Source organism: Saccopteryx leptura, chromosome 6, assembly GCF_036850995.1.
Source record: "Saccopteryx leptura isolate mSacLep1 chromosome 6, mSacLep1_pri_phased_curated, whole genome shotgun sequence".
In the NCBI taxonomy this organism is placed as follows: domain Eukaryota; kingdom Metazoa; phylum Chordata; class Mammalia; order Chiroptera; family Emballonuridae; genus Saccopteryx; species Saccopteryx leptura.
In genome coordinates, this window is record NC_089508.1 from 1,488,834 (window position 1) to 1,504,625 (window position 15,792).

Here is a 15,792-nt window from a genome sequence, read left to right on the forward strand (position 1 = left end):
TGTGAGGAGAGGAGAGGAGGAGAGCGGAGTGGATGGTGGAGAGGCATCCCCGCCCAGCCTCCCAGCCCTGGAGGGTTCCGCTTTTCTGCACATGCACACACACATATATGTATCTGTACACACATGCATGCACAGTCCTTTTCCCTTGGTACCTCAGCCATGCAGGACTGGGTATATTTCCTTTCTGAGTGTACACACTTTTTGGCACTTTAAGAAGTTCATTCTGGCCTGGCCAGGCAGTGGCGCAGCGGATAGAGCATTGACCTGGGGCACTGAGGTCCCAGGTTCGAAACCTTGAGGTCACCAACCTGAGCATGGGCTCATCTGGCTTGGGCACCGGGGTCACCCGCTTGAGAGCTTGAGCGTGAGATCATCAACATGATCCCATGGTCGCTGGTTGGAGCCCAAGGTCGCTGGCTTGAGCAAGGAGCCCCCCAGTCAAGGCACGTATGAGACACAACCAATAAAGAACTAACACGCCATCACTACGAGTTGGTGCGCCTCATCTCTCCCTTACTGACTGTCTCTTGCTAAGAAAAAAAGAAAAGGTTCATCTGCTCACACTTCCTTCTACGTGGATTTCCTTTCAGCCATTGCCTTTCCCCCCCCTTTCTTCTGTGATGGCTCATTTTGTGTCAGCTGGGCTGGGCCCCAGGCACCATGACATGGGTGGGACACTATTCTGGGGGTGACTGAGGGCATCCGGATGAGGTTGGATGTGGGCGCGCTCACCGTCAGGGGGGCCGGGACAGAACAAAAGGTGGAGTGCGCGAGAGAGTCCGCCTGCCCGACGGTCCGGGGGGGACGGGGTCTCCGCCTTTGGATCCAGGCTGGCCTCCAGCTCAGAGTGCAGGCTCGCGGCCACCGCTGTGGAAGTCGGAGTAGGAATCACCGGGCGCTGGGACAGAGGAGGAAGCCTGAACGCTGACCCCTGGTCCCCCGCAGGTCTGCTGGCCTCTGGGGGGCGTGAGCTTGGAGCGGGAGGCAGGGTCAGCGGACGCTCCGCTTGTGCAGCTCAGGCCAGACGTCTCAAAGGGCCCGGTACTGAAATGTGCAGCCCCACAAAGGGGCTGGTCGGACGGACTCCTCCGTCTCCGGGTCTGTCCTGTCAGAGACTCCTGACCGGCATCCTCGCCACTCCGGACTTGCAGGGAAAAGGCTGAACCCTGGAGGAAGCCCATGTCCACCCGTCCATCTGCCCAGCCAGGCCTCTGAGCACTGCCTGAGGGCAACTTCCAGCCCACTGCTGCCAGGAAGCCTCGGTCACCTGGACTCCCGGCCACCTTCTCTGTGGGGACCCCTGTGCAGCCACCCTCCCCTTCCACCTCATCCTTGCCACTTACACAGAAATGGGAGGTGGCAGCCAGGGGGGCCTCCCGGGTGTCCTGCCTGCACTGACCCCTCCCACCCCCACCCCGTGGGGTGTTCTTCCAGCACTCCTGCGACTCCAACCTGCCGGGGCCTCCACTCGTCTGGACCCATCTGACATGGGTCTGTCTGGCTGTGCTCCCTGCGTCCACTCCCTGATTCCCAGGGCCTTCGGCAAAGACGTGCTGGAGTCAAGGACACTGATAACTCAAGCAGGCTGTGTAGACTCCTGCAGTCAGACCGCGGCTTGGTGGAGTCTCCGAAACCCTCACAGACCAGATCCAGTGTGGCTTTGCAGAGGGCCCGGGGTCCACTCTGACCCCGGTCCCGAGTTTCCAGGACACACTAGACCAGGGGTCCCCAAACTTTTTACACAGGGGGCCAGTTCACTGTCCCTCAGACCACTGGAGGGCCAGACTATAAAAAAAAACTATGAACAAATCCCTATGCACACTGCACATATCTTATTTTAAAGTAAAAAAACAAAACAGGAACAAATACAATATTTAAAGTAAAGAACAAGTAAATTTAAATCAATAAACTGACCAGTATTTTTTTTTTTTTTTTCTTTCATTTTTCTGAAGCTGGAAACAGGGAGAGACAGTCAGACAGACTCCCGCATGCGCCCGACCGGGATCCACCCGGCACGCCCACCATGGGGCGGCGCTCTGCCCACCAGGGGGCGATGCTCTGCCCATCCTGGGCGTTGCCATATTGCGACCAGAGCCACTCTAGCGCCTGGGGCAGAGGCCAAGGAGCCATCCCCAGCGCCCGGGCCATCTTTGCTCCAATGGAGCCTTGGCTGCGGGAGGGGAAGAGAGAGACAGAGAGGAAAGCGCGGCGGAGGGGTGGAGAAGCAAATGGGCGCTTCTCCTGTGTGCCCTGGCCGGGAATCGAACCCGGGTCCTCCGCACGCTAGGCCGACGCTCTACCGCTGAGCCAACCGGCCAGGGCCTGACCAGTATTTCAATGGGAACTACGGGCCTGCTTTTGGCTAATGAGATGGTCAATGTCCGGTTCCATATTTGTCACTGCTAGATGTAACAAGTGATGTGACATGCTTCCGGAGCTATGAGGCGTGCATCCCACGTCACTGGAAGTAGTACTGTATGTGAGCGATGCCATGCTTTGCGTCTCTCACTGACCACCAATGAAAGAGGTACCCCTTCCGGAAGTGCGGCGGGGGCCGGATAAATGGCCTCAGGGGGCCGCATGTGGCCTGCGGGCCGTAGTTTGGGGACCCCTGCACTAGACACTACACTGGACGGCCAGACTCATGCCTCAGTTGAAAAACTCACCCCTATGCCATCCCTGTGCCCAGGCGTGAGGGGACACGGCTGCGTGGCCTCAGCCAGCATTGAATGCTCCTGAACAGTCTCACAGTACATTAAGAAAAAAAAAAAATTGAGCCTGACCAGGCAGCGGCGCAGTGGATAGAGCATCGGATTGGGATGTGGAGGACCCAGGTTCGAGACCCTGAGGTCGCCAGCTTGAGTGCGAGCTCATCTGGTTTGAGCAAAAGCCCACCAGCTTGAACCCAAGGTCGCTGGCTCCAGCAAGGGGTTACTCGGTCTGCTGAAGGCCCGTGGTCAAGGCACATATGAGAAAGCAATCAATGAACAACTAAGGTGTTGTGACACGCAACGAAAAACTAATGATTGATGCTTCTCATCTCTCTCCATTCCTGTCTGTTCCTGTCTGTCTGTCCCTATCTATCCCTCTCTCTGACTCACTCTCTGTCTCTGTTAAAAAAAAAAAAAAAATTGAACTGAAAATCACATTACACGAGTGCCGTTACTGTGTTCAGGAGCATCTAGTGCATTCACAATAGTGTGCAACCACCACCTCTAGGTAGTTCCAGAACATTCTCACCCTGAAAGGAAACCCCGCCTCATTAAGCAGCCTTTCCCTAACCTCCTCACACCAGATCCTGGCAAACCCCGAGCTGCTTTTGGTGCCAGTATCTGTCTTGAGTCCACTTTCCACTCCTTGGGGGGGACACGGAGCAGTGGCATGTAGGCTGAGCTGTCTGAGGAACTGTCCACCCGTCTCCTACAGGGGTGGCCCCTTGCCAGTATACTGCAGGCCCCACATCCTGCACTCCACACAGACAGCCTCTCAGCTTGCGTTATGAAAATGTTACTTCCCCCAAACACAAGGAAAGGCATGCTCTGTAAAGCTTCTTCCTGGGCCGGGCCGTGGGCCCTGTGTGTCCACCTGGGTCTGTCGCTGTGCGAACTCTGTGACCAGTCCTCACTTCCACACAAACAGGCAGGAGCACCCCTGGGCCCCACGTGCATGGGGGGGGGGGGAGAGGACTGCCTGGCCTGGCCATTGGCAGCAGGGGGCAGCTTCTGGGACTGACTCTCTGGTGGGTGGTCGCTCAGTCCCCGGGGACACTAGGACAAGGCTGGGAAGCACGATCCCCTATGGAGTCGGGGAGACGACAGCTAGTCTCCAACGCCAACCTCCATGGACCATGCCTCCCAGTGCTCCCGCCCTTGTGAAGTCCCCTCTCCTGGAAACTGGGGTGGCCCAGCACTTTCTCTGGGACTCACAGAGCACGGTGGAAATGACAATGCTTGACTTCTGAGGCTGCGGCAGGGTCACGAGATGCCCGGCCTAGTGGCTGTGTGCTGAGGGCGGTGGTCGTCACAAAGAATCCACTGCTGTGGGGAAGCCCAAGCTAGACACGCTGGAGGGGCCGCACACAGTGACCCGGGGAAACCCAAGCTAGACACGCTGGAGGGGCCGCACACAGTGACCCGGCTAGGAAGCCCAAGCTAGACACCCTGGAGGGGCCGCACACAGTGACCCGGCTAGGAAGCCCAAGCTAGACACGCTGGAGGGGCCGCACACAGTGACCCGGGGAAGCCCAAGCTAGACACCCTGGAGGGGCCGCACACAGTGACCCGGGGAAGCCCAAGCTAGACACGCTGGAGGGGCCGCACACAGTGACCCGGGGAAGTCCAAGCTAGACACGCTGGAGGGGCCACACACAGTGACCCGGCTAGGAAGCCCAAGCTAGACACGCTGGAGGGGCCGCACACAGTGACCCGGGGAAGCCCAAGCTAGACACGCTGGAGGGGCCGCACACAGTGACCCGGCTAGGAAGCCCAAGCTAGACACCCTGGAGGGGCCGCACACAGTGACCCGGCTAGGAAGCCCAAGCTAGACACCCTGGAGGGGCCGCACACAGTGACCCGGGGAAGCCCAAGCTAGACACGCTGGAGGGGCCGCACACAGTGACCCGAGGAAACCCAAGCTAGACACGCTGGAGGGGCCGCACACAGTGACCCGGCTAGGAAGCCCAAGCTAGACACCCTGGAGGGGCCGCACACAGTGACCCGGCTAGGAAGCCCAAGCTAGACACGCTGCAGGGACCGCACACAGTGACCCGGGGAAGCCCAAGCTAGACACCCTGGAGGACCCGCACACAGTGACCCGGGGAAGCCCAAGCTAGACACGCTGCAGGGGCCGCACACAGTGACCCGGGGAAGCCCAAGCTAGACACCCTGGAGGACCCGCACACAGTGACCCGGGGAAGCCCAAGCTAGACACCCGGGAGGGGCCGCGCACAGTGACCCGGGGAAGCCCAAGCTAGACACGCTGGAGGGGCCGCACACAGTGACCCGGGGAAGCCCAAGCTAGACACCCTGGAGGGGCCGCACACAGTGACCCGGGGAAGCCCAAGCTAGACACCCTGGAGAGGCCGCACACAGTGACCCGGGGAAGCCCAAGCTAGACACCCTGGAGAGGCCGCACACAGTGACCCGGGGAAGCCCAAGCTAGACACGCTGGAGGGGCCGCACACAGTGACCCGGGGAAGCCCAAGCTAGACACCCTGGAGGGGCCGCACACAGTGACCCGGGGAAGCCCAAGCTAGACACCCTGGAGGGGCCGCACACAGTGACCCGGCTAGGAAGCCCAAGCTAGACACCCTGGAGAGGCCGCACACAGTGACCCGGGGAAGCCCAAGCTAGACACCCTGGAGAGGCCGCACACAGTGACCCGGGGAAGCCCAAGCTAGACACGCTGGAGGGGCCGCACACAGTGACCCGGGGAAGCCCAAGCTAGACACGCTGCAGGGGCCGCACACAGTGACCCGGGGAAGCCCAAGCTAGACACCCTGGAGGGGCCGCACACAGTGACCCGGGGAAGCCCAAGCTAGACACCCTGGAGAGGCCACACACAGTGACCCGGGGAAGCCCAAGCTAGACACCCTGGAGGGGCCACACACAGTGACCCGGGGAAGCCCAAGCTAGACACCCTGGAGGGGCCGCGCACAGTGACCCGGGGAAGCCCAAGCTAGACACACTGGAGGGGCCGCGCACAGTGACCCGGGGAAGCCCAAGCTAGACACCCTGGAGGACCCGCACACAGTGACCAGGGGAAGCCCAAGCTAGACACCCTGGAGGACCCGCACACAGTGACCCGGGGAAGCCCAAGCTAGACACGCTGGAGGGGCCGCACACAGTGACCCGGGGAAGCCCAAGCTAGACACCCTGGAGGGGCCGCACACAGTGACCCGGGGAAGCCCAAGCTAGACACGCTGGAGGGGCCGCACACAGTGACCCGGGGAAGCCCAAGCTAGACACGCTGCAGGGGCCACACACAGTGACCCGGGGAAGCCCAAGCTAGACACCCTGGAGGGGCCACACACAGTGACCCGGGGAAGCCCAAGCTAGACACCCTGGAGGGGCCGCGCACAGTGACCCGGCTAGGAAGCCCAAGCTAGACACGCTGGAGAGGCCGCACACAGTGACCCGGCTAGGAAGCCCAAGCTAGACACCCTGGAGAGGCCGCACACAGTGACCCGGGGAAGCCCAAGCTAGACACCCTGGAGGGGCCGCACACAGTGACCCGGCTAGGAAGCCCAAGCTAGACACGCTGCAGGGGCCGCACACAGTGACCCGGGGAAGCCCAAGCTAGACACCCTGGAGGGGCCGCACACAGTGACCCGGGGAAGCCCAAGCTAGACACCCTGGAGGGGCCACACACAGTGACCCGGCTAGCCAACCGCTGTGCTCGGGTCATGCAACTGAGGCACAGACCCGGGGCAAGGAAGCTGTGCTGCACGTGCAGCCCACGGAGCCTGCAGAAGATTCTAGCCCCAACAGCCCCTGATCACTGCTGCAGAGAAACCAGGGAGAACTGCCCACACGAGCCAGGGCCACCACCTACAGGCGGGTGCTCTCAGCCAAGAGGTTCTGGGGTGCTTTCCCACACGGCAATAGATAACATGGGAGTACATTTCAAGGCCTCATGGCCAGCCCTACCTGGGCTGTCCCTCTTGGGGCCATAGTTCAGCAAGCAGGTGAAGGGCTTGGTCCCCCCTCTACCAGCTGCACCTGCCCCTGGAGAGGCAGCGGCCACATTTGGAGGGGAGTCCTTGGGATCTACACCCAAGGAAGAGCAGAACGCTTCCACAGCCAGGAAGTGCTGTCAGCGGAGAGGGTTCTTGCGGGGAGGGAACAGCAGCTGGCTCCTGAAAAAGGAGGGTGAACCGCAGAGGCTGGGGACTCCCGCAGCTCCTCCCATGTGCGGCAGGCCATGGCGGTCAGTCGGACCCAGGCCAGCTCCCCCACCCCAGGAACCTAGAGGGGAGGCCCTGGCTCTAACTTTCCCACTCGTGGCCCCCTCTCGCCTTGCTCTCTTTCCAGAGCGTTCTCTCTTCGCAACCACGAGGCTCCCTAGAGGTGTCCACACCCTGCCTCACGCCGCGGGCGCAGCGAACCCTGCGCGCAGCCCCCAGTGACCTCCCTTCCTCCAGTCGCCAGGTAGCCATGCCGCCGACGTCTCTCCGCAGGGTCCAGCCTCTCCTTCCCTGGGACTGCCCCCACCCCGCCCCCGCACGGCCGCATCCCGGGGCGACGGCCGAGCCCCGTGGGGGAGCCATCCACCTGCTTGGCTATTCCCTGGTAGAACCGCCCCACGAAGCCCTCTTCCCCTAAGACGTCCCAAGTCCCGGGCACCGGCGATCGCTCCTCGGACCTTCCCCTCCAGCCCTGCCCGACCCGCAGACTCCGCGAGACCCCCACCGGAGACCTTCCCACCACCGGCGGGTGAACGCGCGGCCACTTGCAGGCGCTACCTGCGCGCGCGGCCCCGCCCTCCCGCCACGGCCCGGCCCTCCCCGGCCCGCGCTCACTGCGCATGCCCAGAGTGGCGTCACGCGTCCGCCCGTTGGAGTCCGGCAGGAACCTTGCAGCGCCCGTGGCGGGCCCCGGCTACCCCGCGCGCCGCCATGGAGCGCATCGAAGGCGCGGCTGTGGGCCGCTGCGCAGCCTCGCCCTACCTGCGGCCGCTCACGCTGCACTACCGCCAGGTAAGCCCACTCCGCCCTCAGCTTCCGCTCTCGCCTCCCGCGGCCCGGAGCCCCGCCCACGGCGCAGAGGCCCCGCCCCTCCCCGAGCCCCGCCCACATCCCGGCGCCCCGCCCGCTCCCGGGCTCGGCGGGTGAGTTTGGGTTCCAAGACCGCGCGAGTGCCCCGGTCAGCGCGGGACATCTTTGAAACACGTCGGGACCAAAGAAGGCTCATCCCTCTAAAGAGGCTTTGCTAGGCACCGGCCATTTTTGCAGTGCCACTTACTGGGCTCCTCTGGGATCAGGGAAAGCTTCCTGGAAGTGGTGGTCTCTTATGAGGAGAGGAGGCCGGGAAGGAGGAGTAGGAGAGGGAGCTGGGTGAGCCCTGGAGAACTTCTCCAGGTGGCCTTCCTCCCCAGTGCACCACCTGGGAGTCTCCACCTGTGGGGCTCGGAGAGTAGCACCACCCTGCCTTCCTCGGTGGCAGTGTGCCCATCGTAGGTTCACAAGAAATATTTGTGTGTTGAACAAGTGGGTGCTGCCTCCCTCTCCCCTTGTCCAGCCGTTGACCTCCTCCTGCACATTTCTTCACAACCTGCTCAGTCCACTTCGGGGTGCCCATCCTTCACTCTCCAGCTTCACCGCCCCCCCCCCAGCACGCTGCCTCCTGCTGGAGCCCTGCACCCCTTTCCGAGGAAGACTGCCCTTCTGTGCCTCTCAAATAGTGTTTGGTGCCCCCAGACCTGCAGCTTCTCCCTAGGACCCTTCCTCTCACTGACCCTGCGCCCCCTGGGGCCCAGCCTGAGAGAGGCCCTTTGCACCCCCACTTTTCCCTGTTGCTGGGTCCCTGTGAGTTCCAAGATGGACCCACATTGGTACCACTGGCCTGGGACAGCAGCGTGGGACTGTCAAGGGACAGAGTGTGGGAACATGGAGGTTGCTGCCCTCCTCCCTGACGTTGGCATGGGACGAGATGCCTGACTGTGGCAGCACAGCCCCCAGTGGGCTGGAGCTCTGGGCAGATGGGTAGCTGAGGCACACACCTCCTGAGCCATGGCTGCAGCCCTCTTCTCTAACTCCTCTTTAACCCGGCAGCCTGCTGGGACATGCCTAATGATAGGTGCTGGTGACCAGAGCTGAGCCATGAGGCAGCGGGCTGTGATGGGCACAAGCGTGGAGCGAGGGCAGGGATACTGGGCTGGGCAGTGCATGCCACCTAGGGTATCTCTATAGCCTTTGGTTGTTAGCTAGCCTGGCCAGGGGAGATCTGGTGGGCTGACAGATGGACCAGAGGCAGGGTACCCCCAAGGCTCTGAGGGGGAGAGGACAGTGTCCACTCCAGTCCTGTCCCTCCCTCCCAGGCCCCTGGAAGATGAGCCAAGCCTGGGGACCACCAACTGGCCGGGGCCATAAGGAGGGTCTGACTGGGCCTCAGCAGGCCTCTGAGACCCTGCCCTGTGCCCTACATTGGCTGGACCTCAGGGTCTGAAAGGTCTGAAAAATGTTTTGATCTCAAGCCAAGGGGTCCGACATGTACCCTGTGGGAGGCAGTGGGCCCAGCAGGCACATGGAACACTGTGGGTAGGCCTTCCTTGGAACCCGCCCTGGTAGGTGGCTGGCCCCAGAATGGCCGGATCTCAGGCAGGCCCCGGGCTTGCTTCTGGGGCCAGTGCCTGAGAACGGCCTCCCAGGAAGCCCAGCCTGAACACCACAGGACACGGGCTCTCCCTGCTCCTTGGAAACCAAGGCTGCTACCCCACTCTCTAGGACACCTCTGTCTCCAGGCCAAGCTCAGACCGGTTTAAGCAGCTCTGCTGGGACCAGCACGTGGCTGTCTGCCTGGAGGTCCCCTCCCTGGAGGTCCCTGTCCTGGCTTCCGCGGGGCCCCGTGCGGCATCACCTCCTCCTGGACGTCCTCAGAAAGGCTGTCCCTTAGCTTCCTTTTGCTTCTGCAGCCCTGGCTGTCTTTTCTGTGTGGTGCTCGGGTCCATGTCCATTTTGTGACCTGGACAGACCCCAGAGGTGGAGCCAGCAGCTCACCAGGGCGTCTGGGATGACCTAATGACTAAAGGGCTAGCAACAAGCAGCCGCAGGATAGTACCCCAACTCCCTGGGGTCCAGCCCCATCCACAGAGACCCCTGGGTAGGGAGCAGGGCCAGGTGGAATGGCCCGTTTCGCCTAGTGGTGTCCAGCTGGCAGTGTTCTGGACACCTCCTTCCCCCTGCCTGTTGGAACCTCGTTGGTGTCTGTCCTGCCTGCCCCTAGTGAGCCCAGCCAGGCCCCTGCCCCACAGTGCCTCCTGCATACACTGCTGCCCAGAGCCCTGGCAGCCCACTGGGTCAGGGTTCCCAGGGTGAGGGAGCAGGACCACAGGATGCATAAGAGAGAGCTCGGGACAGAAACTGGGCCGAGGGAGGGGCTATTGCACTATGTGTCACCATCATTGAATCTCATGGCCTTCCAATGACCCTCACTTGGGTGCCAGCCCACTCCAGTCCTTCCTGGGGCTGGTGCTCTCAGGAGGCCGGCCGGCCTCTCTAGCCCTCCCACCTTTCTTTGTCCGGTGGCCTAAGGGACCTTTAGCAGCGGAAACCTGGTCTCTGCTCTGCTCTGCTCTCTTGGGGTCCTCCCTGCCCTGATGGTGAGGGTATGGCAGGCCTGAGGTCCTTGGCACCACACTTGGTGACAGACAGCATACCTCTCTGGGCAGCTCCTGTGCTGAAACTGCCAGCTGTTCCCATGCAGTGCCTGAGACACCTGTCCTTCCTTCGCCCTGGTTTTCCTCACCCTGCAGAGCAGCAGGCTGCCCCTGCTCTCCCTGCCCGTCCCGTCCGCTCCCTTCCTCCACCTGCTGCAGCCCCCAGCCCTGGGCCCAGGCTGCGAATGGGCGTCTCTGGTTGGAGCTGGTGCGGGCGGGTCTGCCGGGCCTTCTCCGCTCTCCAGAGCAGCTCCGCCTGTGCCCGCAGCCCTCCGCCCACCCTGACCGCTGTCCTGCCTGTTTCAGAATGGCGCCCAGAAGTCGTGGGACTTCATGAAGACACATGACAGGTGAGGGTCCAGTCTGGGCTCCTCTGATGCCCATGGGGACCCTGGGAACCAGGGGCAATGGAGTCCTACTCCACCTCAAGAACATCTCCGCTCTTCTTTCCCCTTCGTGGAGGGTCATCCCAGGGTCTGGGGGCCGAGCTGGGGTCCAGGTTGGGCTTGTGAGAGGCTGTCTAGATGCCCTTTCCCCTGAGCATTGGGGTGTGGGCAAGACAGTGATATGGCTCCAGGAGTGTGGCCCGCGCTCAGCTGGCCCACGGGGGCCACATGTCAAGTCAGTCACCCGGACCCCAAACTCCCAACGTGTCTTCCCCACCCTGCTGCCCCATCCTGACAGCTGAGTCTTAGCCTGACTAGGTGACCGTGGCACGCTCTGGCCCTGCTTGGGTCTCGCTCTCTCCCTTCTCCCTTTGAACAAGGGACCCAGTTTTCCCGGGCTGCTGGGGAGAGGAGGTGGGCCGGGCATGCTGAGAACTGAGCTGAGCCCGTAGTGGGGGGGAGGTGAAGGGTTGCTTCTGTGCTGAGCTCAGCCCACCCCCACCCTGCAGCGTGACCATTCTCCTGTTCAACTCTTCCCAGAGGACCCTGGTGTTGGTGAAGCAGTTTAGGCCAGGTGAGGCCGCCGCGGCGGGGCGTGGGGGAGGGGAGGTGTGCACAGTTGCTTTCAGGCCCCCGAGGTCCTAGGGTCAGAATGCAGATGTAGGAGGGGGCCCAGGGGAGTCTGAGGCCCAGTGAGGGGGTCTGGTCTGTCAGGAGGTGGCTGCCGTGTGGTTGTGACCATGGTCTGCCCTCCCCGCAACCAGCTGTGTACGTGGGCGAGGTGGAGCGCCGCTTCCCAGGGACCCTGGAAGCCGTGGAGCAGGACAGGCCGCAGGTGCTGCCGGGGGCGCTGCCCGGCTCGGTGGGGGTGATGTATGAGCTGTGCGCCGGCCTTGTGGACCAGCCTGGACTGTCGCTGGAGGAAGTGGCCTGCAAGGAGGCTTGGGAGGAGTGCGGCTACCGCCTGGCCCCTTCCGACCTGCGCCGGGTGGCCACCTACAAGTGAGTGGGGCTGGGGCTGCGCACCTGCCGGGCCAGGGGGGCCCTGCTGTCAGCCCTGCCCAGGGGGTGGGTGGGCTGTGTCCAGGCGCTGAGCAGCCTGTCCCCAGGGGTGTGCAAGCCGGGCAGTGCCTCCTTGTCGTCAGGGTGGGGTTGGCGGGAGGTGGGATGGAACGCACTCGGATGGTGACCCAGGCCTGTCCCCAGGGGTGTGCAAGCCAGGCAGTGCCTCCTTGTCGTCAGGGTGGGGTTGGCGGGAGGTTGGATGGAACGCACTCGGATGGTGGTCCAGGCCAGAACCCAGAGCTCCTGGAGCTGGTTCTGGGGCACGCTGGGCCCGAGTCCCCCCCTGCGGCCCCCACCCTGTGGCCCCTAGTCTTGTGGGGCTGGCTTGGTGGCAGCTGCTGCTGACAGATGCCTCCACTTCCTGTGGGATTAAGCACCGGGCGCTGGGGGTGGGGGTGAGTCACAGATCTGCCCTGACAGTGGCTCAGGAATGAGGGAAAGGCTGTGTCCTGGGCCCTAACGCAGCGCTTGGCAGTGTGTGTGTGTGTGTGTGTGTGTGGCCTGAGCCCCGGACTCCAGGGCCGGCCCCACCAAAGCCCAGGTGCCTCTCATTGCACACGCCCCATGAGGCCCACTGCCAGGTTGTTGGGATGAAGCCACCCCCTGCCCTGGGGACACCTCGACGGGTCCTGACCCCACGGAAGCCGGGGCAGGAGGAGGGCCTCACAGTGTCTTGCCCAGGGGACACCGCGATGGGTCCTGACCCCACGGAAGCCGGGACAGGAGGAGGGCCTCACAGTGTCTTGCCCAGGGGACACCGCGACGGGTCCTGACCCCACGGAAGCCGGGGCAGGAGGAGGGCCTCACAGGGTCCTGCCCAGGCTGAGCATGGGGCTTCTCCACACGACAGGGCCTGCACCTCAGGAGGAGGGCCTGGAGGCTCTGCCCCGTGCATTCTGCCCAGGGCAGGGGCCATGCAGGGCTCCCCTGCTTCAGCAGCCCCCAGGGCCTCATTGGGGTATCCCCCAGCCTACAGTTGTGGGGGTTGGATTGACCTCCAGTCATAGGATCCTTCGTGTTAAACAGAGGATTTCCAGGCCGAAGGGTTGGATGTCTTGGTGTGAGGGGCCCTCTGCCCTCAGGTGTCCTCGGTGTGGCCGGTCAGTGTTCCCTGAGCCTGCTGGGGACAGGGAGACTCCAAGGGGCCTGCCCGAGGCTAGTGGTTGGGCCAGGAAGCAGGCAAGGAGGAAGGCAGGTAGGAAGCACCCTGGAGGGGTTGTCCTCCACCCCACCCCCAGCGGGTGACTATGGTGGGGGGTCCTGGTGGAGGAGCTGCACACAGAGGCTCTGGGGAAGGGGACCAGCTGCAGCCCGGCTGCCGCGGCTCCATATGCAGGACCTCTGGGCTACAGTCTGATCCCGGGGGTGCAGGGGAGCCAAGGAGGGTTGTGGACAGTGAGCAGCCTGTTCAGGCTGGTGTTTTGGAGTCGAGGGGTGACCGTGGAGAGGCAGGATGAGAGGGGGGCTGGAGTGGCCCTCGGGGCAGTGGGCCCCGTGAGGGCTGGAAGCAGAGCCACTGCTTCCCTGCAGCAGGGCCCACGGCTCCCTCTCCCTTGTCCTGGAGGTGAACCGAGCCACTCACCTGCCAGCCAGCCCCAGGTGACAAGGCCTGGACACTCACCTGCCGTCAGCCAGCTTGGTGAGGTGGGGAGAGGGCGTGAGGAGGGGGCCTGGGAGGCAGCACAGGCCTGGCTGGGCAGGGTCAGTGGCCACGCCCGGCTTCTTCACCGGCCGGAGGAAACTGGGACTGGAAACCCCACAGACTGGGCTTCCATCAAAGGGCAGGCCGTGCCGCCGGCGGAAACGGGCCATCAGGAAGGGTCTGAGGGAGATAAGGGGATGGGGGGCAGAGGAAGCAGCTGGGCAAGGTCAGTCTGAGTGGGGCCCCTCCTGGGGGGAGGGGGGAAGCCCCTCAGTGCTGCTCCCTCCCCTGGGCGTTGGGTGTGTCTCTGAGGGCGGCTGCCGCTAACCTGTGCTAACCTGGGGTCCCCCTATTTCCCAGACGTCTCCCCAGACGCCCTTGGTTCCCTTCTTTCCCTGCAAATCACGTGTGGACCTTCCTCTCCTATTCTGGAATCCAGACTGACCCCCCTGCCCCATCCTTACAGCCAGCGGTCACCACGGCTGTCCGCTCTTGCCCTCCATCAGTTAGTCCAGGTCACTGCCCTCTCTGCCTGGGTGCTTGTCCCCCTCCTGGGGGCCGGTAGCCCCCTTCTGGCCACAACCCACTGAGAAGGGAACTCTCACCCTCCTCTCCAGCCTAGGACCCATGGGCTAGGTCTTGGGGACCTTGCTGTCATCCCACCCCCACCCCCAGCCCACCACGAGTCCCAGCCCCTCACCCTGGCTGCCTCGGCACCTACTGTCCCCAGCCTGACGTCCTGCAGGGGACCGCGTGGAGAGCTCTTTCAGGCCCAGGCCGTGCAGGCAGCTGGCGTGACTGCTTGCAGCTAGCCGGGATCCCTGGGGGTGTGGGCCAGGGTCCAGCACCAGCACCTCAACAGCCTGGGGCGTGGCAAGGACTCCCGGTTCCAACCACCACAGGGAATGGCTGAGGGCCCGGTGTGAACCGAGGGGCCAGGACGGGGCTGTGCTCTGAGCAACGGGTCAGCGATTGAACGGCTGCAGCCACGCCAGGCACCCGGTGGCAGTCGCGTGGGTCGCGGTTTGGGTCCGCCCCCTCGGGGTCTCTGCAGGCTGTGGTCAGGCTGAGGCTGGGTCTGCTGTCCACCCTAGGCCTCGGGTTCTCTTCCAAGCTCACATGGCGGTGGCCTTGTGACAGAGCCCCGCATCCTGGCTGGCTGTCGGCTGGGACCATGGTCAGCTCTTCACGGTGGTGCAGGCCCTGTCACATGGCCCTTCACAGCTTGGCAGCTTGCTCTGTCTTCGAGGCCGATGTGTCCACGAGTCGGGGTCCTCCCGGAGTGCTGCCCACCAGAGTGCTGGGAGATGCGGAGAGAGAGGAGAGGGCTGACGGGGCTGCCCGGTGACTCAGCAGACGCTGTCTTGACCCCCAGGTCTGGCGTGGGACTAACTGGCTCGAACCAGACCATGTTCTACGCTGAGGTGACGGACGCCCAGCGGGGTGGCCCGGGCGGGGGCCTGGCCGAGGAGGGGGAGCTCATTGAGGTTGTGCACCTGCCCCTGGACGGTGCCCAGGCCTTCTCGGACAACCCAGATGTCCCCAAGACCCTCGGCGTCATCTTCGGTGTCTCCTGGTTCCTTGGCCGTGTGGCCCCTGGCCTGGGTCTCCAGTGATACTCCAGAGGGGCTGGACAGAGGCCAGTCCTGGTCACCCACCCTGCCAACCCAATAAAGGCTCCTATAGTTCCAGCCCGTGTCCACTGGCTCCACGCTGCGACCAGGGTGGGTGGGGGAGGCCAGGAGATGGTGAGCTGTCCAGGGTGCCCTTCAGCTCTGCGCAGCTGGAAGCCGGAACCCATGGCTCTGCTGTCGGGAAGGTCAGGAGGGGGCTCCAGGCCAGCCGTCCAGAGAGCCACTTGGTGGGCCTGGGGGTGGGCCCACTGGGTCCCAGGGCCTGGAGGGGCGGTGGCTGAGCCAGCCTCGGTGTGGAGGAGGCAGGGACAGAGCTGTTGTGCGTTCTAGAAGGCACGCTCCCTGTTCCCGGGTAAGTGAGCTTCCCAGCTCAGGTGTTCCTGCCAAGCCCCTGCGTCCCCTCGGCCACGGGAGTCTGGCGTGATCTCCCTCTGCCTGCCGGCCTAGGTATGGCCCTGAAGACCGCCGTGCCCGCTGCCCGTTGGGAGAGTCAGGCTGCGTGAGCTGCCCTCTGTCTGCCCTGAGCACTTAGGGTCACAGGAAAGCTCACTGCCCACTCAGCCAGGCACCCGGGAAGGCTCCGTCCATCATGAGCAGGCTGGAGCCCACTGTGCGGAATGTGTGCTGGTCACTGTAGTTGCAGGCATCAGCTGGAGATCGGGGCACACACTGACCCTTTCTGAGGGGGAGG

At 63.5% G+C, this 15,792-nt stretch overlaps 1 protein-coding gene across 1 annotated transcript; it reads left to right on the forward strand.

Annotated features, from left to right (window-relative positions):
* The first annotated feature begins 7,517 nt into the window (after nucleotides 1-7,517).
* On the forward strand, nucleotides 7,518-15,158 carry NUDT14 (nudix hydrolase 14). Its single transcript, XM_066341401.1, has 5 exons — nucleotides 7,518-7,696; nucleotides 10,681-10,724; nucleotides 11,270-11,334; nucleotides 11,525-11,762; nucleotides 14,843-15,158. The coding sequence occupies exons 1-5, from the start codon at nucleotides 7,616-7,618 to the stop codon at nucleotides 15,081-15,083; spliced, it is 669 nt and encodes a 222-aa protein (XP_066197498.1). The 5' UTR covers nucleotides 7,518-7,615; the 3' UTR covers nucleotides 15,084-15,158.
* The last annotated feature ends 634 nt before the right edge of the window (nucleotides 15,159-15,792 follow it).

Excerpts from the sequence above, each read along its gene's own strand:
- NUDT14 (XM_066341401.1), top strand. The coding sequence starts at position 7,616 with ATGGAGCGCATCGAAGGCGCGGCTGTGGGCCGCTGCGCAGCCTCGCCC. Across the intron at positions 10,725-11,269 it reads TTCATGAAGACACATGACAG|CGTGACCATTCTCCTGTTCA; the intron begins GTGAGGGTCCAG and ends CCCACCCTGCAG. Across the intron at positions 11,763-14,842 it reads CGCCGGGTGGCCACCTACAA|GTCTGGCGTGGGACTAACTG; the intron begins GTGAGTGGGGCT and ends CTTGACCCCCAG.